We start from the raw sequence: 27,868 nt of genomic DNA on the forward strand, positions 1-27,868 counted from the left end.
CTCCTGCCATTTCTGAGGATAGCTCTTCCTGCTAATCTGCACAATTTAAAAGAAGCACTGAAGAACAAAACTTGAGAGCATTTACTGGTCTGAAGGAGCCAGGTATATAAAAGGTAAATGAAGCTGAAATTGCTTATCTGGACTAGATTCAGTCAGTCAGAAGAACGTAAATTCAGTGCCAATTGTAATTGGATCTTCTGCCTACTGAAGAAAAGTTGAAGAAGTGGAAAAACTGGAAAGAGCAGACCAATGGGAAGAAGAGAGCACACCTACGATAAATGCAATCACCAAATGAATGGGCCGTCAAGTCAACCCGGCCATTTTAGGAGGACTGCATGCAAAATATATTATGCACTTGTTACAAGTTCTTATATATTTTGAGGATAGCTGTGTTAGTCTGTTGCAGCAAAAAAAAGTCTTTTCTATTTTAAGGACCTTATGACCTTAGCTTTCATGGACACATCATCAGGTGCTTGCTATCTTCAACTGGTAAGTCTTCCTTTGTCACCAGCTTCCAGTGTTCTCTTCACTCCTGCTATATACCACACTAAACTAGCCAGAAATTGATCTATGTCCCAATTAGAGGTAAGCCCTTAGCACTGAAACAGAGCTAGCAATCCAGGACACTGTGGCCGCCTGCCTTTAAGGAGCTGCACCAGCTACCAATATGTTTCTGGACCCAGGGAGAAAGAGAGGGAGAAGGGAGGAGAGTCCTCCACCATCAGGCAGGTCGTGGCAGCACCTCACATTCCTGTTGTGCTCTTTTTCGAGGAGGCTCATGCAGGCTCTGAGGTAGAAATCTGCAAGGGCCAACTTCCAAGTATCAGCTCAGTCTACGTGCCTCATTTGCCCTCCTGGCAGCTCAGGCTGTCATCACAGTGTGATAAGAGACCAGCACGCACACACACACATATATATATGTATGTATGTATATGTGTATGTATGTATATATATATGTGTGTGTGTGTAGTGTTCACCTATTGGGCTATTTTTCCTGTGCCTAGAGAGCATTTGGTGCAAAGGAAATGCACAGCATGAGAGGAACTTAAATTCTCTTATTTGGCTACAAAAAGTTGGTTGGCATGAAGGCACATCAATCTGAAGATCTGCCAAAGGGACAATTGTACTGAAAAAGCGAATATCCTGTGAAAACAGCCTTTCTTCTCTGAAAAGATTACTTAATAAAGGCAAAATTTTAAAATAGCCGGATAAAGAGAGATAGAGGCGGAACCAATATGTGTTTCAGAATCTTTTGTCACAATAACCTTTACTCTGAAGTAATAATGATTGAAGCCATAAGGTCTTTGACGACGGGAAACTATACAGAGCTTGTCAGAGACACCATCTAACCCTGCATGCTAAATTATGTTGCAGATCTCAAACCTAACTTCTGCCATGCCCAGCCCTGACCCAGAGCCAGATACTGACTGATAGAATAAGTTGGAGGGGGCATGACAGTTTTCACAGTTTGCAGAATGTGCAAACACACATTCACTTTGCTGTCAACCTCCCAATCTTCTTAATGCACACTGGTGGGACTTATTGAACTTTAATACAAATGCAAAGCCTCTTTTGTACAGCTGGATGTCCTGGTCCATAAAAAGGGAACAGATTAAAGCAAGTGCATCAGATACCAAAAGGCTCGTGGCCAAGTCAAGCTACAACTGCCAGGTAAATGGACTGGCCCCAGCTACAAAGCGGAGAAATGAAGACAGAAATGCAGGTCCAAATTGCCATTAAGGAAATCATCCTTCTACTGTTAAGCAATGAGTGAAGCAATAATACTCAGTGGAAAGTCTCAAATATTGCATTTTGATACTTAAACCCTCTCCAGTTCATACCAGAAACCTAAGTTATTTATTCCCACAGCAGAAACAGTTTGGCAGGGGAGAAAGTACTGCAACTAAAACAATGCCTGCATTCTCAAGAACAAGCAGGCCCTTGCAATTTCCACCCAAAGTGTAAATCTTTATTCTCTTGCAATCAGTGCCCCACAAGGCTGTATAGTTTTCATCTACTGTTGATTAATTGTTACACTTTATTTTACCCATTTCCCTAGTTTTGCATACAGAACCCCAATCTGTCCTCCCAGAAACTCTTTCACTTAGGTTTATCTACATGACAAATCATAATCAGGTAAAATTGATGGGAATCTACCCAGGGATCTCTAGGAATCAGTGGGCAAAGTACCTTCATTAGGGAATTTTTAGTATTCCTTAAGCAGTAGAAATGTGGAAGCTGCAATTCCTTGGAAGCCATGCTGCTTCATATTTGCAGTCTGAAGAAGGTTGTCTCCGAAAAATTGTACACATCACTTGGGAAGACAGGCGAACTAATGCCAGTGTACTGGAAGAAGCAAAGATCACCAGTGTTGAAGCAACGATTCTTCAACATCAACTTTGTTGGACTGGTCATGTTGTGTAGATGCCTGATTATCATCTTCCAAAGCAACTACATGGAACCTCGTGTTGCGAACGTGATCCGTGAGGGAGGCACATCCGCAACCCACAGCACCGCATCTGTGAACACGTGGGTCACGATTTGGTGCTTCTTCACATGCGCAAAACACAATTTAGCACTTCTGCGCAGGCATGAGCGCCAAATCCCGGAAGTAACCAGTTCTGGTACTTCCGGGTTCGGCGCGGTGTGCAACCCGAAAATGCATAACCTAAAGCATCTGTAACCTGAGGTACCACTGTACTCTATTCCAAACTTAAAAATGGAAAGCGTAATGCTGGTGGTCAACAAACGGTGTTTAAAGACTTTCTCAAGGCAAATATTTTAAAATGTAGTATAAACACCGACAACTGGGAAACACTGGCCTGCAAGTGTTCCAATTGGAGAACAGCCTTTACCAAAGGTGTTATGGGCTTTGAAGACATTCAAACTCAGAACACAAGGGAGAAATGTGCTAAGAGGAAGGCACACTCGGCAAACCCTCACCATGATCAACTCCCACCCAGAAACCTATGTCCCCACTGTGGAAGGACATGTGGATCCAGAACTGGCCTCCACAGTCACTTATGGACCCACTGTTAAAACTGTGTTTATGGAAGACAATCTTAACTCAGCTATGAGTGATTGCCAAAGAAGAAGAACACTTAGATATAGTGAGTGCCTCAGGTTCACCCAAAAAGTCTCATGGCTCAATAGAGATTTCAGTCCAGGTCTTCTTGGTTCGAGACACCATCCACTGGAGCCTACAATTTCTGGCAGGTCTCATTGGCAATGCAAAAAACTGTCAAGTTCCTGCTGCTTTTCCTGAGGAACGGCACACCTTTGTTAAGCAGCATCCAATATTCCACTGGGCACTGCTTCCCAAAGGAGAACAGAATGACGGAGTTTGTGCTATTGGGGGACATTCAGGTAACAGTATCCAATGCTTTTCTCCACTTAACTTTCCTGATCTAAGCAGGGAAGACCAGCAAGTGGGTAGGGTAGCCCCTGTGTGGCTGAGGCTCTTGCCACATAGATGCTAAACAACTCTGAAGCCTCAAACCCAGATATGGAATTGGTGAGATGCTTGAGATCATCATGCAACTGCTAGGACCACTGGGCCCACTTTCCAGATTCAAAGTTAGGAGGAAGACTAGCTCTCCAGAAGGCAGTGTCACACTCACTGTGGTGAGCATGTTTGTTGAAGGTTGACTATCTATCTGGTCTTCCACACTGGCTCTCCATGACTAATCATATAGTAGGCCAATGGAATAATCACTAGTTTATGTAGAGGTTTTGCTTAATTTCTGGCCTTATATGATGGGTATATGATACATGGTCCTGCCACCTCCATTTGTGCGGAGAATTTGCCTCCCCATATCATCAAGGAACTCCTAGATCAACTAGAAAGGTCCCTTACGACATAGTCTGAGAATACCTAGTCTAAACTACAGTTAGCAAACTTCCAGTAAGGCCAGAGAAATCCTTCAACAGTCTCGTGCAGTCCAAATCCTAAGAACAAATTAGCTATTATGAAACAGCAGATCGTCCTTTTTTTAAAAAAAAGTCAAAGTCTGAAAAGGAGTCTAGGTAGGGCTAGCATTGCACCTGTCTAAAAAATAACAAGGCTACTTCTAATATCACGAATCTACACAGGCAGCGTTTTCATCACCCGTGTCATCTTGCTTGTTGGATGAAAAGGCTGCAGGCAATGTGCCACGAATCTTGTTTTTGTGAATGCCAACTTCTCTCCTGAACTTTAGAACTCCTAATGTCCCAGGTAGAATAAGTGGCTTAATATGAAACACTTGTGGCACAGGACAAGGGAATTGCCAAAATTCAGTGAACCCATATGCCTAGTAAAGGATGGAAAAACATTTTTAAAAATGTTTTCTCAGCATTCATGTTGACATCTCAGAAAAAGAGACACACATAAGGGCCATGTCTCTACAAATCTGTGTCTGCTAAATTGCTAGGGCATCTAGCCATGGATCTTTAGGAATTATGAGTGTGTGAGGGTGTTAAGGATCTCTGTTGGAGAATTCTAATGTAGTAATCTGGAGCTGGAATTCCCAGAAGTGCTAACAAACCAATTCTAAACTAGTTTATAATTGATGTATAGGCTTAGCCGAAGGCATAAGATATTTCTAGGCTATATAAATATATTGCTGCACATACAATATCTCTAACTTTTGTAATTGAACAGACCCTGTATTCTATTACTACTATTATGATTATTAATTACTTATCATTCAGCCTAAGGTCCCAGGGTGGGTTACAACAATTAAAACACAATGTTAAAAAAACTTACTATCACAGAAATAAGGTGGGTCTTCGAAATATACCGTACATCTCAGATGTTAAAAGCCAGGGCAAAGGGGTGTATCTTCAGCATTTACCAAATGCCTCCTTACCTTTACCAAATAAGCTTGGCAGTCACTGACATAATCATACTCTAGTCCATCAAAGGTGTAATAATGCCGGTCCCCATAGACTGTGCAAACAGCAGGACAAGGATAATATGTGCAATTAAATATCCCACGTCGACAAATACTGTGGAGGAGGAAAAATGAAGACATTCTGATTGGAGAGCTTTTACGGGTGGAAGATGAAAGTGTGGCACTCTTGTCATGAAACAAAAAACATTAGAGAGAATTTATAGCAGAGAATGTATAGCTTCTTGTATCATTTACATGGGGCCACAAAAGGACAAGTCTCTGCTCCAAAGAAAATGAAATTTGTTCTGCAGGCTTCTTCTGCAAATCAGCACATGAAAACATGGCACATTTTCATAGCTCAGTAACAAGTCTGTGTCAGGAGCATAAATGGAAATGTGTGCCCTTAATGGCACTGTAGAATATGCAGTTGCTGTGTTTGCTATATTATAGTATGAAGAGAACAAGCACTCCCCATCTCCTCTAGCATGATCACATGGAGGAATTTAGAAGCATTTGACAATTTTAATGTATATCTTATATTTACTTATAGTTGGGTAGTATATAAATGGCATTAAATAAATAATCTATTTATTGAAATACTATATGATCTTTCAACTGCATTTCTTTTTTAAAAAAATTAAAAGTTCTTTTTAAACATACATGAATTAGGGAGCATATCTATGGTCAGATAATCTTATCTGTAACACTAAAAATAATTATAACATTAAAAACCGCAGTGAAATAAAAACTGCTTACCATCTGTAACAAGGGGTAGCTATCACTTCACCTGACAAATATTCCCAGTCTTTCCAGGTACATGGGCAACTGTCAGGCACGTAGCATTTTCCTTTATGCTCTGCCATCCTTCAAAGAAACAAAACCACGAATTCAAAAGAGAAATCTACCTATATGCAGTCACAATGATGCTTTCGCATGAGTCAGAAGAGGTCAGTTCCATACCAGATAGTGGTTGTTTGAATGGCATGTCATTCAATAGTATGGTAAACTTTGTCTGCCAGTCATTTCAGCATTTGCAATAATTTACCAGGTGTGATATTTAATAACTGGTCTATACAATTTACCAAGCAAGACTACATGGACATTCATGAATTTTGCACACTTACTTAAATGGGGCTTCCTTCTCAGCAAACATGCACAGGGCATTGTGCTGCCATATATATTTCAGCTCACTTCCATCACAGTTTTCACACATATTATAATAACTACAGATTCATACTGCTGCTGGCAGCTGAGAGTTTGTACCTGCATGCTGTTTTCTTCACTGTCCACTTTTTCTGGGAGTATGAGGGCTGTGCTGGTGTTAGAGATGGGAGTCATTCTATTTCCAAAATAATCTAATTTATGTCTACTACTGCATTATTACAAAAGACAGAAGCATTCTCTGATGCTCCTAAGGGTGTATATGCTCAACACCCACCTTATTGCCATAGATACAGATGAGGGTCAAACTAAATGAGACACCAGAAAAAATGTAACTGGGTCTCTCATCTTTTTAAATTCCTTTTTATGCTGTAAATCAACCTGTGATCTTCAGGTAAAGGGTGTTATATAAATTTAATCAATCAAGAAATAATTCATTTGTATCAATCATCACCGCTGATTATTATTATCATTACCCAATAAGCACCCTTTATCCTTGCACAATCACATACCACACAGCATTTAATTCTGTCACTAAAGGCTTGGAAGTTGGAATGAAAGCTGTACAGTGGTACCTCAGGTTAAGTACTTAATTCATTCTGGAGGTCTGTTCTTAACCTGAAACTGTTCTTAACCTGAAGCACCACTTTAGCTAATGGGGCCTTCCGCTGCCATCGCACCACCGGAGCACGATTTCTGTTCTCATCCTGAAGCAAAGTTCTTAACCTGAGGTACTATTTCTGGGTTAGCAGAGTCTGTAACCTGAAGCGTATGTAAACCGAGGTACCACTGTATTTCAAAATACTGATGGGAGTGAATTCTTTCTGCAGCTAAAGAGGAAAAAAATGTTTCCCAGTGGCAAAGCGCTCTCTCTCAAACAGGAGCACAACAGCACTGGAAAATTAAATGAGCCCGAGGTGTCAACGTTATGCAAATGCCCAGATGTGTGTCTCCTTTTCACCTGCTCCTGGGAAGGCAGCAGATGTTCTGAATCAGTGCCTAAGTGCAGTAATGAACTGGATGAGGGCCAATACACTGAAATGCAATCCAGATAGATGGAAGAGCTGTTAGTAGGTGCTTCGTCTGCCCAGTTGAGTGGTTTTCTACTTACACTCACCATAACGGAGCAGTCTTTCAGTTTGGGATGCCCTAGATTCGTCATTGTCGCTGGAGGCACAAGCGGCCTCAATGGTGCAGAGTGCCTTTTATCAGCGTAAGCTGATATACCAACTGTGCCCTGATCTGGACAGAGATAGCGTTGCTGCCATTAGCCATGCTTTTGTTATCACCTGCTTGGATTACTGTAATGTGCTATATGTGGGAATGCTTTTGAGAATTGCCTGGAAACTTCAGCTGTTCCAAATTAAAGCAAGATGGGGCTGCTCATTCTGACCAGATCAGATCAATATTTTACCAGTATTTACCAGGTCCGATACAAAATGCTTGCTTTAACCATTAATGCACTGGGTGGCTTCAGGCCAGGTTACGACCTTCTCCAACAATTACCTACTTGGACCCAAAGATCCTCAGATGCAGACTGCTAAGCAGAGAAGGGGCATTTTTGGCAGTGGCACTATGATTTGTACTGTATGGTTGGTTTTGATCTGTCACTCCTTGATTGTCTTTTATATGGTTTTTAACTACCCAGAAGACATTGTTAATTGGGTAGTGTGTAAATAAATAAATAAAGTTCCAGTACTCTCTGATCTAAAGGAAACAAAAACCTATATGCTCTAGTCCTTGAAACTTCTTACCGTTTGAGAAGTTAAGAAACGTGCAACAGTATTAGCCAAAGAAGGAAAAATCAAATCCATAGGTACAATTTCCTTCTCCAGTACTCTGGATCTCAGAAGCACTTACCCAGGGGGACAAATGCAACCACTCACACATGGTGGAGATGGTGCACAGGTGAAGTTCATGGCAAGGTTTGCACAGGAAAGCTCACAGTTTACTCCAGCAGATGGCAAGCCAGGCACATGAGACCGGCAGTCATAGTAGATCTTTTCTTCAGGGCACATGGGAGCTTCAAATTGAAAATGCAAACTACATGAGATCGGCATATGCTTAACTCTCCCTTGAAATCAAATACACTTTAAAGTAGTTAATTTTGGCCGGTTCGTGCCCTAATCTTTCAACACAATTCATCAACAGCATATTCTGCTAACCACAAATGTAACACTTTCTTTACCCTTCAAGTGGTTAAAATTCTTTGGTCGTTTTGGCACACATTTTCTGAATGGATACAATCTGAAAGCATTCGGGATTGCCAGAATTTTGCAAATCAGTCATGAATACAGACACTTGATATCTTAAGCTTTAAAGCAGCACTCATTTCAAGTGCTGATCAAAAACTCTCTTATGTGTCAAACTATGTTTTTCATGTGAATGTTGCAGTATCAGTTTCTTAAAAACATGTTGTTGATGGATCTCTCTCAGCCAAGTTGGGTTATGTGAAACCATACAATATTGTTATAGTAGGTTTAAACGTTGGAGTAATATGAATTATACTTTGCTTTTTATTTGATGAAGTTAGTAAAATGTTTTTTATATTTCCTTGACAACCACTTGCAATTAATTCTTACAAGTGTTAAGAGTTTTCAGAAATGTTACATCCATACAGAGAGTACCAAAGTAATTAACATATGCTGTACTTGTTCTCACTGAACATAACTGTGCAAATCTACCCTCACTGGATTAAGCTTAACTTTGCAGCAAAACCCAACTGGCCAAAACTTCAAAAGTGCTGGTCAAAAGCTAATATTTCAAGTGATTCTATTCAGATATCCAACAACTTGCTCCTTTGAAAACACAGGGTAGAATTCAACAACATGTTAATGTGATTGTTCTGCCAGTGCAAGCATTTCCTCTTGCCAGATGGAACAATCTTCCCTCTTCTCCTCCACACCCTGTGCTGGGGGTTCCCCCAACCCTCCAGAGTAGATTTGGGGGAGCTTCAGGGAATGCAAGTGGGGAGAAAATGGGGGAAGCAAGTCTTTGTGTTGGCTTCCTCTAGCACACCAGGTTAGTTGATTCCGGCCCCCTTTTTTCTGGTCCAAAACTCTGAATTTTATTGATATTCTTTGATATAGGACAGGCTTCCTCAACCTCAGCCCTCCAGATGTTTTTGGCCTACAACTCCCATGATCCCTAGCTAGCAGAACCAGTGGTCAGGGATGCTGGGAATTGTAGTCTCAAAACATCTGGAGGGCCGAGGTTGAGGAAGCCTAATCTAGGACAAAATGGGGATGAAAAAGAATGGCTATGCAGAACACTTTCAGGTGAGCAGGGATTCAAACCAGACTCATATTAAACTCCCTTCCTTAGAACATGCAGTCCATGCATCTACAGTGGGAAAAGTGACCAAAAAGCATTTGAGAACTCTTCTGCTCAAGAAACTAAGGGAATTACCTGCAGGAACTTCAGCAGCTTCTGTGCATCTCATTGTTCCATTTAGACACTGGCTAGTCAGTGCACATAAAAAACACATCATAATAATTTAATACAAAAATACAGTTTTATATAGCAGAATAACATTGTTAGTCATATAATGCAACTAAATGCAGTATAACTTACAGATGCAATAAGCATGACATTCTAAACATCAAAAATGTCTGACAGCTGAGGATAAGATAGATGGGTTAGATGGACGATCAACTTGTACTTATTGCTTCTTATGCTTATGCAAGGCTGCATTCACACAGCAGTTTATATCATTTTCATGACTTTCCCCCCTAACTGTTAAGTTCTGCATTATAGTTGAGCTTTCACATGACATAAAAGCTGCTTCTGGAATTATAGTGGAATAAGAGCTGGACCATAAAGAAGGCTGATTGCCGAAGAATTGATGCTTTTGAATTATGGTGCTGGAGGAGACTCTTGAGAGTCCCATGGACTGCAAGAAGATCAGACCTATCCATTCTTAAGGAAATCAGCCCTGAGTGCTCACTGGAAGGACAGATCCTGAAGCTGAGGCTCTAATACTTTGGCCACCTCATGAGAAGAGAAGACTCCCTGGAAAATACCCTGATGTTGGGAAAGATGGAGGGCACAAGGAGAAGGGGGCGACAGAGGACGAGATGGTTGGACTGTGTTCTTGAAGCTACTAACATGAGTTTGACCAAACTGTGGAAGGCAGTGGAAGACAGGAGTGCCTGGCGTGCTCTGGTCCATGGGGTCACGAAGAGTCTGAAGAAGTGCGCATGCACACAAAAGCTCATTCCAAAAACAAACTTAGTTGGTATCTAAGGTGCTACTGGAAGGATTTTTTTTTATTTTGTTACAACAGCAATAGCAACAACAACAATACTGCAAGCTGAGTGCTCTTTTCCATGCTTTTTGCATCCAGAAAAATCCATTTGCAAAGTATTAAAAAATGAGTGCTAAACCTGCACTGTATTCCATTATAGTTGAAAAATGGAATAAACTTCAATGTGAATGCAGCCTAAGTCTGATCAGCCTATCCTCTCCCTTAAGACAATGATCTCCAAGATCTGGGAGAATTTCTCCAAAACCCCACTATTAATTGTGTTCACACTGCAGTCTCACAAGGCCAAATTGGCATGTACGCAAACTGGGTAGAGCGTGAAGTCTACACTTCCACAAGAAACGTAAGCTAAATTCCTACTTCTGCACTTCATACAATCACCTCCATATAGTGACAGCCATCATACATAAAAGAGGTAATGTGAATTGGTCCTCAATGCATCAAACAAATAAAGCAGTTCAGAGTTTATAGAATAGTATGTATTGTTCCTTAATATATCACAGGTTTACTACACAGAAAGTTTTGAAAACTCGGCAAGGAGCATGCAAGACTAATTTGGGAAAAGGCTATTAAAATTTAAATATAAGTAAAGCAGCTCCAGAAACAACTGGTCATGCACTGAGAACTGCACATCCAAAACAATATGTACAAGTGTCAGCTTGCAAATCTAGCCCCTCTGTAAATTTGAATGATATTTTTTAATAAAAAATAAAAACCTCTTAGAGTTGGTTCTTACCATGAACCTGATGGTGTGGGTAGAATTTCCCCAGGCTGAAAATTTCTGCCTTTATAGTGGCATCGGCAACTAACCCTAATAAAAGAAAGCTTATGAATTCAGTTATAATATAGTATTACAGAACAAAAGGTGATATATAATTCATACATCATATCCTAATTGTTACAATAAGAAGATGAGGAGGTCCGTCCATTTCAAGTCTACAATTTGCACAATAATGAGGGAAAATATTCTGAAAGCTAGAACTAGGATGTGTTTGCTTTTTTAAACAATACAATTAAATAAATTTTAAATGGCTTACATTGGCACACAAAAGTTGATAGATTCTTCAAAGTATTTTCCATCAGGGCAATTACATCCTTCAGCACAATCATGATTGCAGGCATCCAAAAATGAGAGGGAGGAACAGGAATGCTCACAGAAGGAGGAGCACTGGTGGTACAGCATACCACTTCTGCACATTAATGCTGCAGATAAACAATGTATTGTTCAAATGTCAGAATGTCAGGCCCAGACATCAAGATGCACTGCTACACTTTAACAAAACCCACTTTCTCCTTAGCATTATTTATTAGATTTTTATCTGACCTTTCCTTCCAAAAAACAGAAACGAAACAATAAAAGCAATACAATTTAAACCTTAAACACACAAACACCAAATGAATATCCACAAAACTAATAATGTCAAAGCTGCTGATAATGTACTGTATTTCTGTTCTCAAATGCCTAGGTGAACAGGACTGTTTTTTAATTCCTCTAAACATTAATATGGAGTGGCTGTCTCAGTTGGCACTGCTCTGTGGTGGTTCCAGTCCTACTTGGATGCTTGTATTCAGAAGGTGGTGCCTGGCGAGTGGAACCTTCAGTTGGGGGTTCTGCAAGGTTTGATTTTATTCCTCATATTGTTTAACATCTACACAAGGCATAGGCAAACTCAGCCCTCCAGATGTTTTGGAACTACAACTCCCACCATCCCTGACCACTGGTCCTGTTAGCTAGAGATTATGGGAGTTGTGGTCCCAAAACATCTGGAGGGCCAAGTTTGCCTATGCCTGATCTACATGAAACCACTGAATGTGCTTATCCAGAATTTTGGAGTATGTTTGTCAGCAATGTGCTGATGACATACTGCTCCGATACTCCTTTAAAACCTGCAGGTGTGGCAGTGGACTGATGCTAGATTGATGTATTGTCTTAGTACTGCACTGGATGAGAGCCAATAACCTGAAGCTTAATTCAGACAAGCGGTGCAATTAGTGGGTTGTTCTCTAGACTGGATGGATGGGATGTGGCCTGTTCTGGATGAGGTCACATTCCCTCTGAAGGAGCAGGTACATAGTTTGGAGTACTTCCGGGGCCATCACTGTCATTTGAGTCTCAGGAGGCCTCAGTGGTGTAGACTGCCTTCATCTGGTGGCTACACCAGAGTAGCCTTACATCTATTGTCTATGCAATAATAATAATAATAATAATAATAATAATAATAATAATAATAATAATAATAATATATCCCACCTTCCCCAGCTGAAGCCGGGCTCAGAGCGACAAACAATTTTAGTGCAGAATTTAGCAACCAGGTTGCTCACCAGGACAAGATGGTCTGAGCACACAACACCAATCCTTGCCTGACAGCCCTGCCTACCAATTAGTTTCTGGCCTCAATATGTCAAAATGCTGGGTTTGACATATAAAGACTTATGTGGCTCAGGACCCTAATACATCAGTGACTACCTCCCCCTACCTTAACTGGCCCAAACACTGCAGTTGTCATCTGTTGCCAATGCTGTATATTTATTTCCAGCTATATATTATGGTCAGGGTTAATTGCCCAATAGTAAGAGTCTAAATTTCAGGTGAAGATTATAGAAGAGCATTTCAAACTTGCATGTAGTTCCCCCCCCCCCAACCTTCTAAGCATATAGATGCATCTGGCTAGTTTTGTGATGCGTTAAATCACTTGCTTCTTAGCAAACCGAGAAAGGCTGGTAAATTCTCAATGACACCCCCCCCCCCCGGACCAGGCTAGTACCTGTTCCATCTTACCAGCTTAATCAAGGAGCAGAGGAATTCAGACATTAAAGAACAGGCCAGATCTGCTTAATGTTCAGTATGGGGTTACTAATCCAGGTAGATTTGGAAACAAGCAGTCTGAGGGTTTGGGGTTGCTGTTTTTTTGTTTTTGTTTTTTTTGAAGTCTGTAAGTATCCTAGTAATGCTTCAATTTTAAAAATAATAATAATTCACAGTTCAGTGACTCACCACAATATGAGACATGAGATCTGAAGTCAACAGTAACTCCATGCTTGCTGCATAGGTAAGTATAGTGTGCAAGAGCACTGCACAAACAGCTGCTCCCACATTTGCAAGCATCAAAGCGGCACCGCTGGTAGTATAATCCTGGGCTGATGTAGACATGACATGGAGCAAAGAGTTCTTGATTGAGGAGATCACACTGGGATGCATACCCAACTAAGGGAAAGCAACATTTGGCTTATAGCAGTACTCATACTATTTAAAGCACTTGGTGAAAAGTAAGTAGCCAAGACTGATAACACTACACCAAAACTACAGGCTAGCCAAAACATAATGCATGCAAATATACATACACAGTCCTCATCCTACTGACCTTAATGAGCACCATCCCAGGAAGCTAGGTGTATATGCTAGCCATTGAAATCAATGGGGTTTAAACAAACAGGAGAGAGATTTGCCTTTACCAGAAAGATTGCTCTGAATCTAAATGGCAGATTAAAGAAACAGCCCAAAATCATCTGTAGGAGACAATAAAGTTCAGACACAGGAAAAGAACTGGGATCTAAGAACGCTATTATGATAAATCTACATCAAAACCCCCAAGTAAAAGTGCACCATTTTGTTGGTTAATGTTACAAGGATCAACCACGGGGATGTTGACGGGCACATGGCACGCTGATGAAACCTTCCATGCGTTGGCATGGAGCTGCGGGGTGCCTTCAATCATTCCTGCTGGAGATCTGAGGAGGAAAATGAGAGTGATTAGACAGAAGAACCAGACAGGACAAGAGAAAATGCCTGTCACTGGAAATAAACTATTTGCCCTGACATCACCTAGGGTAGGCAAATGGACTCCCTCCAGATGTGGAACTCCAATTCCCATCAGCTCTAGCCAGCATGTCTGCAGGGCAGGAATGATGGGAGGCATGCACAAGTGGAAGACTGTGAGCATAGAAGATGCTCACATGTCTGAAAACTTAATTTGGGGCTCTTTTTTCCTCACTAAAGTAACATTTGACCATTGGCTACCTGTAGTCTTCTGAGAACAGTTCAAGCTGCTAGGTTTGCCTTTTAAACTACAGTGGTTCCTCTGGTTACGTACTTAATTCGTTCCGGGGGTCCGTTCTTAACCTGAAACTGTTCTTAACCTGAAGCACCACTTTAGCTAATGGGGCCTCCCGCTGCCGCTGCGCCACCGCCGCGTGATTTCTGTTCTCATCCTGGAGCAAAGTTCTTAACCCGAGGTACTATTTCTGGGTTAGCGGAATCTGTAACCTGAAGCGTATGTAACCTGAAGTGTATGTAACCCAAGGTACCACTGTATTTGAGAGCTACTTAAATAGGCTTATACATCTTGCCTTTTGCTCTGCTGTACTTTCAGGATCACCTGAGAGCATTTCCTTGATGCTTGCTGGTCACCACGTGGCAAGAACTTACAACAAGGGTATACAGAATCATGTTGGGTTGCTTTTATACAGTTACATAATTCAGTAGATTAGCCAAGCATAAACAATATCCAGAAAAGCTCTAGTAACTGATCATTTGGCTTGACTGAGTAACTAAGCTTTATCTAATAAAGTGTAGTGCTACATATTCTATATGTTGGTTAATATTTTGTATATCTGGATTTAATACACATCATTACTCAGGTTTTACATATGGGTTGAGTTTTGCTTATGAGCTAACTAAATGAATAATGAAGTAACAGTAGAAATCAAACTTACAGAAAATCATCTCTCAAGTTTCCATTATATGTTCCACATAGACCCAAAGTTCTCCTTTTCCAAGCAGCACTGAGTTGAATATACACTCTCTCGCCATCTTTAGCAAACTGAATTCTTAAACCAAATTTAGTTTTCAGCTGCACAAACAATGAAGACAGATTCCGTACTTCAGCATACCCTACACGTAACAGAAGGTGGGGTAATTCCCCAAACAACGTTAAATAATTGTCCAGAGGTACGAGACTGCATTCTTTTGTTAACACAAGCTAACATAGTATCAAAACAGAGAGATGTTATTTTTAACCTATATGGAAGAAACTGTAATTCCATCTTCATAATGTCAACTCTTTAAAAAATGATTTTTTTTTAAAAAAGAGCATTTTTTAATATAGAGAACTCTGCCACTATTATTCCGTTTAACTAAAAGCAAACAAGCAAACAAAAAGAACTGATGACGACCTTCTCCAAACCCCTTTGGAGCCTTCTCAAGGTGGGAAATTGAGAGGGATTGGGTGACAAGTTATCCAGGAGGGCTTTGTGGTTTATTCAGCCTCAAGTGGCAGACACTTCAGATAGAATAGTCCCTTGCAGCTATTTTGTATATACCATATACAAGAGTGAAAGAAGTTTAAAATACTTCCAGAGAGGAGCCTCCTGACAAGGTGCCCAAAGCATGAGATATCAATTAACCGTGACAAGAGAAGCCTATAAAACGTGCTTCGTTTCGTATGTATTCTGTTTCACATACAGAACCTGAGGGATGTGGGCCAACTACCTAATACGGTTCACATGATGAGTGAAATATGTATGCTAATCATTCAAGGCCGAAAGCATAATATATCAATTAACTGTAACAAGATCAGGCTCAGGGCTATAAAACTTGCTTCGTTTCATGCGTTTTTGCTTTCACATATAGAATTCCAGAGATGTGGGCCAACTAGCTAATGCAAGTCACATGATGAATGAAGTTCTGTATACTAATCTATCAATGCCTTCAGTTATTTAATTTGGATGATTCCTCAGTTCCCAAACTGAAAAAGAGTTTTCTGGAGTTGGAAACCCTGATTCATATCAACTGATAACAGTTCATTTTTTTAAAAAAAGCCACACAATTATTTAACTCATCTTCTGTGCCAGGCATGAGAAAACACACACAGAGAGACATTAATGTAAAAAATTGTATATTTTCATTGAAACAGACTGGCTAGAAAAGGAACAATAAGAACCTTAATAGAAGGGTATTGTAATAAATGTCTTACCATTTAGGTTCAAACCCTGACTGGAAGAGCTATACTGAACTTCACCACCTCGGTTCAAAGTCACTTGCTTGTTCAAGTCATCTTCAAGAACTAGTGTTATAGACTGAATGCAGACATGATCAAGATTCTGAATGGGCCCAGGAAGGCAGGGCAATGGGGAACACAAGGAAAGGAAAAATATAGACAAGTATTTCCTAAACTGCATTCCATTCATTCCATTCCATTTTGAGTAATATTCCATTTTTATTAGGCCGTCCTCCAAGGAAGAGGGCAATGTTCTTTTTCCTACCCCTGCCCATTTAATCCTCCCAACAACCCTGAAAGTAACTTAAACTGAGAGGTAGTGACCGACCCAAGGTCACCTAGTGAGCTACATGGCTGAGTGGGAATTTGACCCTGGTCTCCCCAATCTAGCATTCTATCCACTACACCAGGCCTAGAGGAAAGAGCTGCAATATACCATTAAAAAATAACTTTAGAGATAATAAATGAATTAATTATACTCATGGAATGCAGCAGCACCCTCTAGAGTTTCGTTGTACTACAACTTCCATCAATGACCATTGGCCATACTAGCTGGGGCTGATGGGAGTTATTAGCCTGCAACATCTGGACGATGTCATGTTGGCTAACCTTGAGCTACACATATTAAACTCAAAGAATGGTTTCATACATAAGAGGAAGAGATTGATGCTGCAGCATTCTGGATTTAACTAGCCAGCAGTTGAAATGCCCTATCGTTAATATTTTAATATTCTGTGAGCTCTCAGATTTATTGTTTCCCCCCCCAAAAAAAAAACAACAACGAGAGAGCTTATAAAATATCAAATAAATATCTCAGTCAGTTTCAAAATGCCTCTTATCTGGCTGGCAGTATATCAAACCTGTTCAGCCCTGTCACCAAGAGCATTTATCTGCCTAAGACACCTGCTCAGACTGTAACCAAATATGTAGATGCTTGTGTAATCATGCGTGAATGAAAAGCTCTGTAGACTTAATCTCAGTAAAAGGCGCAATTGGCTTTACAAAAAGGCAATACTTACGACTGAAATGGAATCCAGGTTATGATCAGGTAGACACTCAATATTAAGAAAAAAAGAATGATTTATTGTTGCTAATCCTCTTAATTAATTAATTGGCTCCAATGGTGTAGGTATTTATATATCAGCATAGAATTTTATTTTAAGCATAACCTTACCTGACCGCATGGAGTTTTCTGTACAGTAATTGTGAATTTGTCTTTCCCGGTGCCCTTCACCAGAATGTACTGACAGATCCCAAGGAAGGTATAATGGCGACCATCAAAAGTTGTGAAATGGGAATCACCAACGATTGAACATTCAGCTTAAGGCAAGAACAGTTAAATATTTAGTTGGATATTGCCCACTGAATTCAATGGAATTGAGTTCTGAGTAGATGTATAAGATTTCACTGCTAGTGGTTCAGAGGTTTACAATATCTTTTGTATTAGATTTCAACTGATGTGTCACTTTTAGTATTTTTACTTATTAACGTACCAACTTTTAAATATATTAATACAAAGTAAACAAAAAATTATCTTACAAAAACAGAAAAAATAAATTACCTGGGCAATCATGTTCGGTGCAGTTCCAAATTCCACCAATACAAATACTGAAACAAAGTAGACAATGTGTTAACAGAACAGAATGCTGGGAGAAAACATCGTAACCCTTTTGACATTTACTATATAAATGCAACTATTAAAACTCCCACAATAATAGCACAACAAGGCAAATGCTTTAAAGTAAGGTCATTAAAGCTATTCAGACACAAGACAGAGATAATAGAAGTAATGTCTACATACCAGTCACTACATTCTTGCTCAATTTTTGAACCAACAGGAAATGCTGTCCCATGATAAACACATGGGCAATCAGAGAGGGAAATACAAGTTCCATTGTCCATTATGAGACCTAAGGTTATAAAAAAATACCATTTATGTTAGCACAATAAACACACACACACACACACACACACACACACATATATATCCTGTCATTCATTATGTAGCAAAGATGTTCATCAGCTGAAGTTTAGGGAGGGATGTTGATAAGGCCTTCTCTGGACTTAACGGTTTAAAACCATGTTTTCTCAACCATGGTTAGGATGCAAGAGAGTTTGATACTAAATGAAGCATTAATACCCAACTGTGGTTAAGGATTATATCAGGACTGCCATTTAATCCCTAACCACTGTTGAGGCTGATGACAGCATGAATACTCCGAGTATGGTTTAGGGGATTTTGTTGCTGTTGTTGATATTAATTTTTTGTATCCCTATTTTTAGATTTTACGATTTATGTGGAAATAGTTCAATTTGGTTATATGCTTTTTGGTTTTATTGTTTATGACTACTTTGGTTATGCTTGTGATTATGTAACTACGGAAAGGCGGCATACAAATGAAATGATGATGGTGATGATAAGTAGCAATGGTAGTAAATAGAGAAAGAAGTCCACAACCTGTCAGTTTATTCGCTATCAATTAACCAGGATTAAGAGACTGCCATGATACATCTGCACCAATTCACAGCGTGTATGTACATGCCTAGACTAGCCTATGGTCTAAAATTGGGAAATTCTGTACAGACAACAAAACCATCCTATTAAGAGACAACAAATACTGCTGTGACCAATACTGACAACTCTCAAATAGCATTATTTACTTGTACTGTACATCTATATCTGCCATTCACATGTTTGGTGAGCTTTCATACTGACCCAGAGTTGTAAAGAATTCAGTACCTTTTTAAAGCAATACACAAAACAGTATATAGCAAGAGTTGGGAAGAAAAAAAGATGTATAAAAATGAAATAGAAACACACATATGCTTTCCTGAGGTTCTGACTATCTTTACACAGAATCTACAGGTTCTTCTGTACATACAACCTAGAAATCAACAGGAACTTCAGAAGATGCAGGTCAAAAGGAGTGTCCCCATTAAAACACACTTCTGTTGTGAGCAGAGTGGTTCTAACATTCAGATAAGGTAATTGAAAAAGCAGCTTACTTACCATCGGGACAGTAGCATCCATCTAAGCAATGAAGATTACTGCCAAGACAATCTTTCTCAAAAGTGCAGGTTGGGGGACAACAGCTAATACAATCCCGATGGATAAAACTATCTTCACACTTATCATCTAAAATACAAGAAGTTCAAAACATTGCTATGATCCTGGACATTGCATTTAGATAAGAAGACATATTGCACAAACCCAATAAATTAATGGTCCTAAGTTAGTTGTGTTCATCAACTTCAATGGGTCTACCTTGAGACTAGCATTGAATACCACCCACAAAGTATTGTTCTACAGTGTCTTAATAGTACTGTAACTAATTACTAGTATCCTAAATTTAGCATATGTTTCACGTCCAAACATCTTCAGGTAGGACCTTTATAGGCACATTCATAGTAAGAGGAATCTGGAGTGTAGACATGTACATTTATAGGAACCAGGAGAGTGTGTGTGTGTGTGAGAGAGAGAGAGAGAGAGAGAGAGAGAGAGAGAGGGAGAGGGAGAGGGAGAGGGAGAGGGAGAGGGAGAGAATGTAAATAATCCTGAAATCTAGTATGAAAAATTGTGGTACATAAATATTTTACATAAATATTTATATGAATGTAATGTAGAATACACATCAGCTTTGACAGGATATTAAAACATCTCTATTACCCTGGCCAAGTAGTCAAAATCCTACAATTTGAAAGCAATTACTTAGAATTGTTCTTGTTTCCACTCTGAATGGCTGTAACGTGCCAACTATACCATTGGGTTGCTGCAGTGGAAATTTCTCAGTGGTATTAGGTTGGTCCAACAAACACCTTTAACACTGATTGATACACTGAAGCTATTGTTTGGCTGACCTAATATTAAAGATAAATGTAAAGGGACCGCTGACCGTTAAGTCCAGTCATGGATGACTCAGGGGTTGCGGTGCTCATCTCACTTTACTGGCCGAGGGAGCCGGCGTTTGTCTGCAGACAGCTTCCAGGTCATGTGGCCAGCATGACTAAGCCACTTCTGGTGAAACCAGAGCAGTGCAGGGAAACCTTCCCACCGGAGCGGTACCTATTTATCTACTTGCACTTTGTGCTTTCGAACTACTAGGTTGGCAGGAGCAGGGACCGAGCAACGGGACCTCACCCCATTGCGGGGATTCGAACTGCCGACCTGATCAGCAAGCCCGAGGCTCTGTAGTTTAGACCCACCAGACTTACTACATGCTGGAAAATCATCCCTCCAGTCTCGCACTGGGTAGCCTGCATGTGAACATGATCGAGCATACTCTGTCACTGCTCGGCAGTAAGTTTCATCATCGTCCTCTCTGAAAAGACAAAAACGAACCGTTACTGATTAAATCTGTAATCTTTAAACTATATGTGTAGGATTATTGTAACTTCATAAGAAAATTGATATAATACAAGCTAGGATTCAGCAATAACCCCTTTCCTGCTACAGCCCCCTATTACCACAAAGGAGAGGGGTGTCCCTCAATCCTCAGGAGTACATTTTCATGACACATGGGGGCGCATAGGTAGCAAAGCCCTGCTCTGTGAACACAGGTCCATTATGTTCACAAAACAGAAAACAGAAGTTGGAATCCGTGCCAAAGACACCGAAATGAAAATGAAATCTACCTTTCAGCAGATGTTCCAGCTTCTAGTAGTTTTATGTTTAATATAATGATCTATCACATGGTATGCGTGCTGGTGGTTTGAAATCCCTTATTATAAAGTCACCATGTCAAACTCCATTATGCTGTTTCCTTACCCTCACTCTCCTCACCTTACCACAGATAATCCAATTAAATGAATCTCACCAGCTACATGCCTTGGCATAGATAAACTGTCATTCTACAAGCTGCTCCCTGCAGTCCACCACAGAGCAAGAATTCACTTTCACAAATAGCCCAAGCCTGGTTAATGACCCCCCCCCCCCCGCACACACACACACACCTGCAAAAAAATAAAATAAAATAATCTGAAAGTTTTCTGTACTTGTACCATCCTTAGTTTTCACAAATGTTCATTAGGAAAAATAAGTAATGATACCGGTGAAGAGATGTCAAAAAGGTTTGCTGGGCCTGGGCATAGAAACAAGCTTTATGCGCTAGATAGTGTTCGTCTCAAACAAGAGTTGAGCAGTAGAAGTGCCCAAGCTAAAGTCCTTTGTCAAGCTGGGAAAATGGGGCACCACTTAAACACTGCATTGTTTTGTGTTTATGGAGCTGTTTATGGAGTTGTTGTTTTTTACAGTTTCTGCAGTCCCTTAGCAAATCAGCAGAGATGTTTCTCTGCAGCACTGCAAGAGGCTACTGTAAAGAACTGTCCCTGTGAAAATTAAGTGTATCTGGCTTGGCTTCCAATGGAGCTACAGACAGTTTCTAGGTAAGTAAGTCGGCTTATTTCCTGGCTAAACTAATGGGAGATAATGGGGCAGGAAGTTTGCCTACCTCTATTGTAGCTGACTTTGACATTTTGAACTGTTCCAGGTTCTTAAGAATAGAGAAAATAACTTACAAGACAAAGAAACAATAATGGTGAAAACGCAACACACCACCCAATTGGGGACAATACAAAAAAGTAATGGCGGGGAGGAGCTTTTACTCTGCTTACCTACAAAGGTCATTCATACAGCTGGAAATATAGGGGTAAGGATCTATGCTTTGGTGGCAGCTGAGAAAAGGGAACTGCAAGAGTATTTGGCACTTGAAGTATATGTTCTGTGCAAAAAAAGAATATAGCTGATTGTTAATTCATGTATGTTTCATAAAATAAGCATGAACTACCCCCCATCCCAAGGTCACTTTTTAACTCTCCCTGAGACCCGTACAATTTCTGCTACAACCCCTCTGTTGTCCTACATTGTGTTTCTAATGCTTCTCCCTTCCCAACTGTGTTGAATTGGCAAAATATCTCCCAGGTTCAGTGATAAAGAAAGAGAAAACATTCCCCTGAGGAACTCTTCATTCTTTAAGTAACAATGAAAATTAAATCATCGTTTAATTTGGCAATAAAATGAACTCTAGTCTATGCAGGAGAGCATGCTGAAAGTACAGCTCTTCTAACTTCCTCACATTTTTTTTTTAATAAAAAAAGAATTCAGGATTGTCCCACACTGAACTGCTGATAATCAGATTAAACTTCTTGACCCAACCTATTTACCAGTGTCCATGGGCTGTATCCAGTGATCTCATCCCACTAGCATAAGGACTTCCACTACGCAACTGGATTTCTCTCTTGTGACCCCCTCCACAAATCAGTATTGGAGTTTCCCCTACCCCTAAGTATACATGAAGGTACATGCTGCTAGCCTCCACATCCCACTCACACTGTCTCCTAACCCCCTGAGAAGCTTTCAAGAGGCTGCAGGAGCATCAGAGAACGGCAAATTTCTCTTCTATGAGATTTCTGCTATTCAGTGCTCTCACTGGCCAAAGGCCAGAAAAACAAATATCCTAGAGGCCACTCTATAAAAACAGCAATCTAGTCAGCTTACCTCATAAGATTCTGTGTCAATGTAACATGGACTAGGAAAATCAGAGGCAATAGCTACACAAGCTGCATCATCTGGAGTTTGCACAGACCAACTGTTAGCAAATTTAGCAATATCCTCCTTATAGTCACCTATTAAACAACACAATTTCCCACAAGAGTAAATGACATATGGCTAGCATCGTGTGAATGCATATACTATAGATCAGGCTTCCTCAAACTCGGCCCTCCAGATGTTTTGAGACTATAATTCCCATCATCCCTGACCACTTTTCCTGCTTGCTAGGGATCATGGGAGTTGTAGGCCAAAAACATCTGGAAGGCCAAGTTTGAGGAAGCCTGCTGTAGATAGTATTAAAATAGTAGTCCATTTATGCATATAATTATTTCCTACATTTATCGGTCATGGAAATCGGTCTGGAAGCACCCTTGACCTGAGCCCATTAAACCTTTAACCTTTGTAACATATCTCACACAACAAGGCATTTACGGCATACTGGTGGCCATGATAAAAAAAAAAAAAATTAACCACATGAGGTTGTATCCACAGAGTAGACTCATTGAAATGATTGGAGATGACTAACTTAGGTCCATTATTTTCACTTAGTCTACTCATAAGAAGAGCCTACTGGATCTGGCAAATGGTTCCTCTCGCTTAGTATCCTGTTCTGATAGTGGCCAACCAGATGTGTGTAGGAAACCTGCAAGCAAGTTCCAGACACAAGACCATGGTTAACAGTAACTGGGATCAGAAGCATTCACTGCCCCCAACTGTGGAGGCAGAACATAGCCAATATGGCCAGTAGCCATAGGTAGCCTTATCCTTCAGAAATTTGTCTAATTCTCTTTAAAAGTCATCCAAGTTGGTAATCATCACTGCCTCCACTACTCGGAGTATAACTCAGTTAGCTTCTGTCATCATATCTACTTTGCTCTGAATTATGGGTACACCATAGAGCTGATATGAAAGCATCTTGTTATCACTTGGCAAAGCATCAATAGCTCCGAACTAAGAGACAACCAGTATGAATCTCATGACTGCAATAAATTTACCAGATGACCTTATGCAAGTCAGTCTCTCAACTTCGGCCCCCTATGTTGTAATACAAGGCTAACACCACTGACCTTCCTTCCAAGGTTATTGTAAGGACTGCAGCAAGAAAGAATGATATTGTGTACTTTGAACATGCATACCATAAGAATTATATAAATCTACTGACATTTTGCCCCAAACAAAACTTGGGGAAAAAAGATAACTACAGTTCACAATACAGTGGTACCTCCGGTTGCGCACGGGATCCTTTCCGGAGCTCCGGTCGGATCCTGATGTGTTCGTATCTGGAGGTGCTGCTTCTGTGGGTGCATAGAGTGCTTCTGCACATGAGCGCACGTGGCGAAACCCAGAAAAATATTTCTGGGTTTGCCACGCACCTATCCCAAAGGATACGTAACCGGAGGTGAACATAAGTAGAGGTACCACGGTACAATATCCTTGCAGTGTTCCCTTACACTTGTAAGAGGCTAGGATCCATGAGGGTTGCATTCACAAATTATCTGACTCGGCTATCTGCTTACTATTTTGTATTACTAGATCGTCCGATGAGTTGCTGTTATAGTTTCCACACAAGCCACATGTTTTCCCCTGGTGTTCTTCAGTCAGTTTGATGTAAATCCCGGAGCTTCCATCCCAAGCTAGGGAAAAGCCAAAGGTTGTTTTCACCAGAATATAATCTGCTAATCTTTCAATGAAAACGTTTCCAATTGTTTGGGGCAATCTCAATCTGGGGAAGCAGAAGAAGTTTCACTTCAAAAAGTGCAAGTCAAGTGCATTTCATGTTGTCTTTTTACTCATTTGATACATAAAACCATATAATAAAAACTATATAAAAAATTAAAATCAGAAATCGACTATTATAGGATATTTCCTTAATTGTCAACATATACCTGGCAGCACTGAAGGTTTTCAACAGACCTTGGTTTACTGTGCTGTGAGGCCTTGCTCACAGCACAGTAAACCATAGTTTACAATAAATGTGCTGATCTCAACCACTTTACTCATCCACATTCTCACTCTCACATAGGAGTAACAAACTATGGTCCTTGGCTTAGTGTTACATCCAAACCAGTGATTTCACTCCCAACAAACCATGATTTAAAGCCAAGATTTGTTCTTGGCTTACTGATTGTAGTTTGAGTAAAACAAAGCACAATTTTCAGTTCAGACCTAATGTTAAAGCAGGAATCATGGCTTTTTTCTCCTGCATGCGACTGAAGAGGAGCAAAGGGAATGAGACTGGTGCATTCACAGTAAACCATTAACCCTAGCTTTCTGTAGTTCACAAACTGGGCCACTGTACAATCAAAATGTACAGTTGAAATTCTTGATTTTAATTATACTTTTTCCTTTTTCCATCATTCAAACATAAATTGTCACTTTAGATAAATTAATGTGAGCTCATATTATTCCCCATATTCATTTAATGACATTACAGTGGGGCAGGGGGGAAGCCAAAGCTTTTATACTCCAAATCAATCTTTATTTCCTACTTCAAAGTTTTTTCACACTGGACCTGTAATAGAGCTGTATTAGAGTACATTATTTCCCTAAGCATTATCGCAATACTTTATCTCTGATTTTAAAACATCTTTAGATAAAAACTTCTGGACTGTTTACCTGATCCTGCCCTTTCTTACTTCATGCCGCAATATGATTATTTCCTCCTGATTTGCAAAGAACAAGCTGACTGACCGCAAACAAGAATACACTGAACCAACACAACGAGGGCTGTTGTTAATCTTAAAGGGAGAGAAATAGATTTACGTGAGTAACAAATACATTATTTTGCCCGGTATTTACAAGCAGCTCACCTTGTTTTCCAAAAGAAACCAAGAACTGGGACCAATAATACTTTGGGCAATTTTAACTCATGTGCATCTAACTACTCGTTCTACGTGCCTATTTCATAGTTTGGTTTTTCATCTTTTAATATTTGTCTGTTGTTATGATTGTTCTCTCTGCTTTATATACATTATAAAATGAAATAAGAATAATAAACTTTACCCCAAATAATACTTTGGGCAGCTTTTTACCCCATTTTTTTTGTACAAATATCCAAGTACAAAATACAAATGTATCATTTCAGCTGCATCACGATGCAGCTGAAGAATCGTACCCCTCCTTCTATGGACTTTAGAGGAAAACTCAGGTCACAAGCATGTGATCTGTCTTCTGCCTCTTGCCCTTAATTGTGAGGAATCCTTCTGGGTCTCATGTCTAAACACAGGTACCATAAACATATGTGTCAGAACTAACGATGGGTGAATCTATCAGTTTTGGTTTCTGTCATTTTCCAATCTTAAATTCAGTTCCCCATTATTTCCACATCAGTTTGCCTTTTTTCAAGTCTTCGTGAAAATTCATGAGCATTTGACTACATATTTCCTCTAATATAGGGTAAAAAGGTAAAGGAGCCCAGGGACGGTTAAGTCCCGTCAAAGGCGACTGTGAGGTGTGGCACTCATCTCAGTTCAGGCTGAGGGAGCCGGCGTTTGTCCACAGACAGCTTTCCGGGTCATGTGGCCAGCATGACTAATTTGCTTCTGGTGCAACGGAACACCCAACTGAAGCCAGATCACGCAGAAATGCCATTTACCCTATTTTATTATATTATATTTTTAAATTTTCTTTCTTGCTTTATATTTTTAATAAAAATCTCAAAGCGGTTTACAGCATACTAGATCAATAAAACAATAGCCAGGCGATGTTCCTCTGGCCTCATGAGGAGCCTCTTTTGTGGGGCTGGTGGGTGTGGGCCCTGCCTCCTAGGCCAGATGGAAAGGGCCTTCCCGCCACAGCGGTACCTATTTATCTACTTGCACTGGTATGCTTTCAAACTGCTAGGTTGGCAGTAGCAGGGACAAAGCAACGGGAGCTCACCCCGTCAAGGGCTTCGAACCGCTGACCTGACTGGCAAGCCCAAGAGGCTCAGTCATTTAGACCACAGCGCCACCCTCATCCTCCTCTAATATACACATGCCTATATGCAATTTTGCCTAATATACACACGTTTGCATAACTATTTCCTGTAATGTAACACATTTTCATGTTGTTTTCACTAATATATTCATTTCAATGCATGCTTTACTCTTCTATAAGCATTTTTATACCCAGGACTCAGCTGGGGAACTGCATTGCACAATTCAGCACACTGCGAACTTTTAAGGATGGTTGGTTTTTGCTTCATGTGTTGCTTTGGAAAGCGTAAATTAGGTAGCTTTGGTAATCAAATCAAATTTTCCCCGCATCCCTATTCAGAACTCACAAGCACAAATACCATGCACAGGAGATCAGACACAGAAGCATACATGTTTCTCTCTTAAACCTGGGCATCAAAACCAGCTATGCATGTATGAGTTGTCTTGAAAAGCAGATACACATATTTCAATAAAAAAAATACAATCTGTGCAGAGCAACTACAAAGGAGTTAAAGAAAGTGGAAAGAAATGTTGTATTAATTTTTTATTCTGTTTTTACTTCCTTCTCAAGCCAAATTCCCAATCTTACCCACACAGTGTATTGAGGCTCTGGATCACTGCAGTCTTTCACAAAAATGTATGAACAATTTCCCGGGAAGTAATAATAGATGCCGTCAAATGTTTCAAAGTGATGTTGACCCCATGATTTGCAAATTCCATCTCTGTCTTTGCCAGCGTTTGGAACTAGAAAGAGCAAAGTGTTGGTTTGCAGGTGCAGCATGGGTGCATGTCACCCATTTCAAATATATTCATCATATCAGTTTATACACACACACACACACACACACACACACACACACACACACAAAATTAAAAATTCAGATTATAAAGGGGGTGATCTAAGAGATGCCTGTCAGATATAGGCCAGATTATTTGGATCACAATCAAAAAAATCAATTCACATTCATGTTGGCATCACATAAACAGCTTGAGTATCCTCTGAATTTTTCCCCTTTAATAATCTGTGGCTCCTTCACTTGCATTCAATTTGGTTTGCAACCAGAGAACATGAACTCAAGATGGAGCAAAAAATAAAAAATAAAACAGAG

General features: G+C 40.1%; 1 protein-coding gene across 1 annotated transcript in view; it reads right to left on the minus strand.

Moving 5' to 3' along the window:
* The window catches only part of OTOGL (otogelin like), an 80,944-nt gene that overhangs the window by 45,313 nt on the left and 7,763 nt on the right, over positions 1 to 27,868 (minus strand). Inside the window, exons 6-25 of the mRNA XM_081212206.1 lie at positions 27,349 to 27,503; positions 25,459 to 25,580; positions 24,360 to 24,565; positions 22,789 to 22,916; positions 21,906 to 22,012; positions 20,508 to 20,614; positions 19,306 to 19,431; positions 18,097 to 18,205; positions 17,857 to 17,903; positions 17,470 to 17,615; positions 16,272 to 16,398; positions 15,013 to 15,190; positions 13,904 to 14,028; positions 13,295 to 13,504; positions 11,337 to 11,502; positions 11,036 to 11,110; positions 9,444 to 9,496; positions 7,896 to 8,058; positions 5,631 to 5,738; positions 4,851 to 4,989 (exon numbers count right to left, since the gene is read on the minus strand). Coding sequence (XP_081068332.1) covers positions 4,851 to 4,989; positions 5,631 to 5,738; positions 7,896 to 8,058; positions 9,444 to 9,496; positions 11,036 to 11,110; positions 11,337 to 11,502; positions 13,295 to 13,504; positions 13,904 to 14,028; positions 15,013 to 15,190; positions 16,272 to 16,398; positions 17,470 to 17,615; positions 17,857 to 17,903; positions 18,097 to 18,205; positions 19,306 to 19,431; positions 20,508 to 20,614; positions 21,906 to 22,012; positions 22,789 to 22,916; positions 24,360 to 24,565; positions 25,459 to 25,580; positions 27,349 to 27,503 — 2,597 coding nt within the window. The remainder of the gene's footprint in view (positions 1 to 4,850; positions 4,990 to 5,630; positions 5,739 to 7,895; positions 8,059 to 9,443; positions 9,497 to 11,035; positions 11,111 to 11,336; positions 11,503 to 13,294; positions 13,505 to 13,903; positions 14,029 to 15,012; positions 15,191 to 16,271; positions 16,399 to 17,469; positions 17,616 to 17,856; positions 17,904 to 18,096; positions 18,206 to 19,305; positions 19,432 to 20,507; positions 20,615 to 21,905; positions 22,013 to 22,788; positions 22,917 to 24,359; positions 24,566 to 25,458; positions 25,581 to 27,348; positions 27,504 to 27,868) is intronic.

Source organism: Podarcis bocagei (genome assembly GCF_964188305.1).
Source record: "Podarcis bocagei genome assembly, chromosome: 10".
Classification (NCBI taxonomy): domain Eukaryota; kingdom Metazoa; phylum Chordata; class Lepidosauria; order Squamata; family Lacertidae; genus Podarcis; species Podarcis bocagei.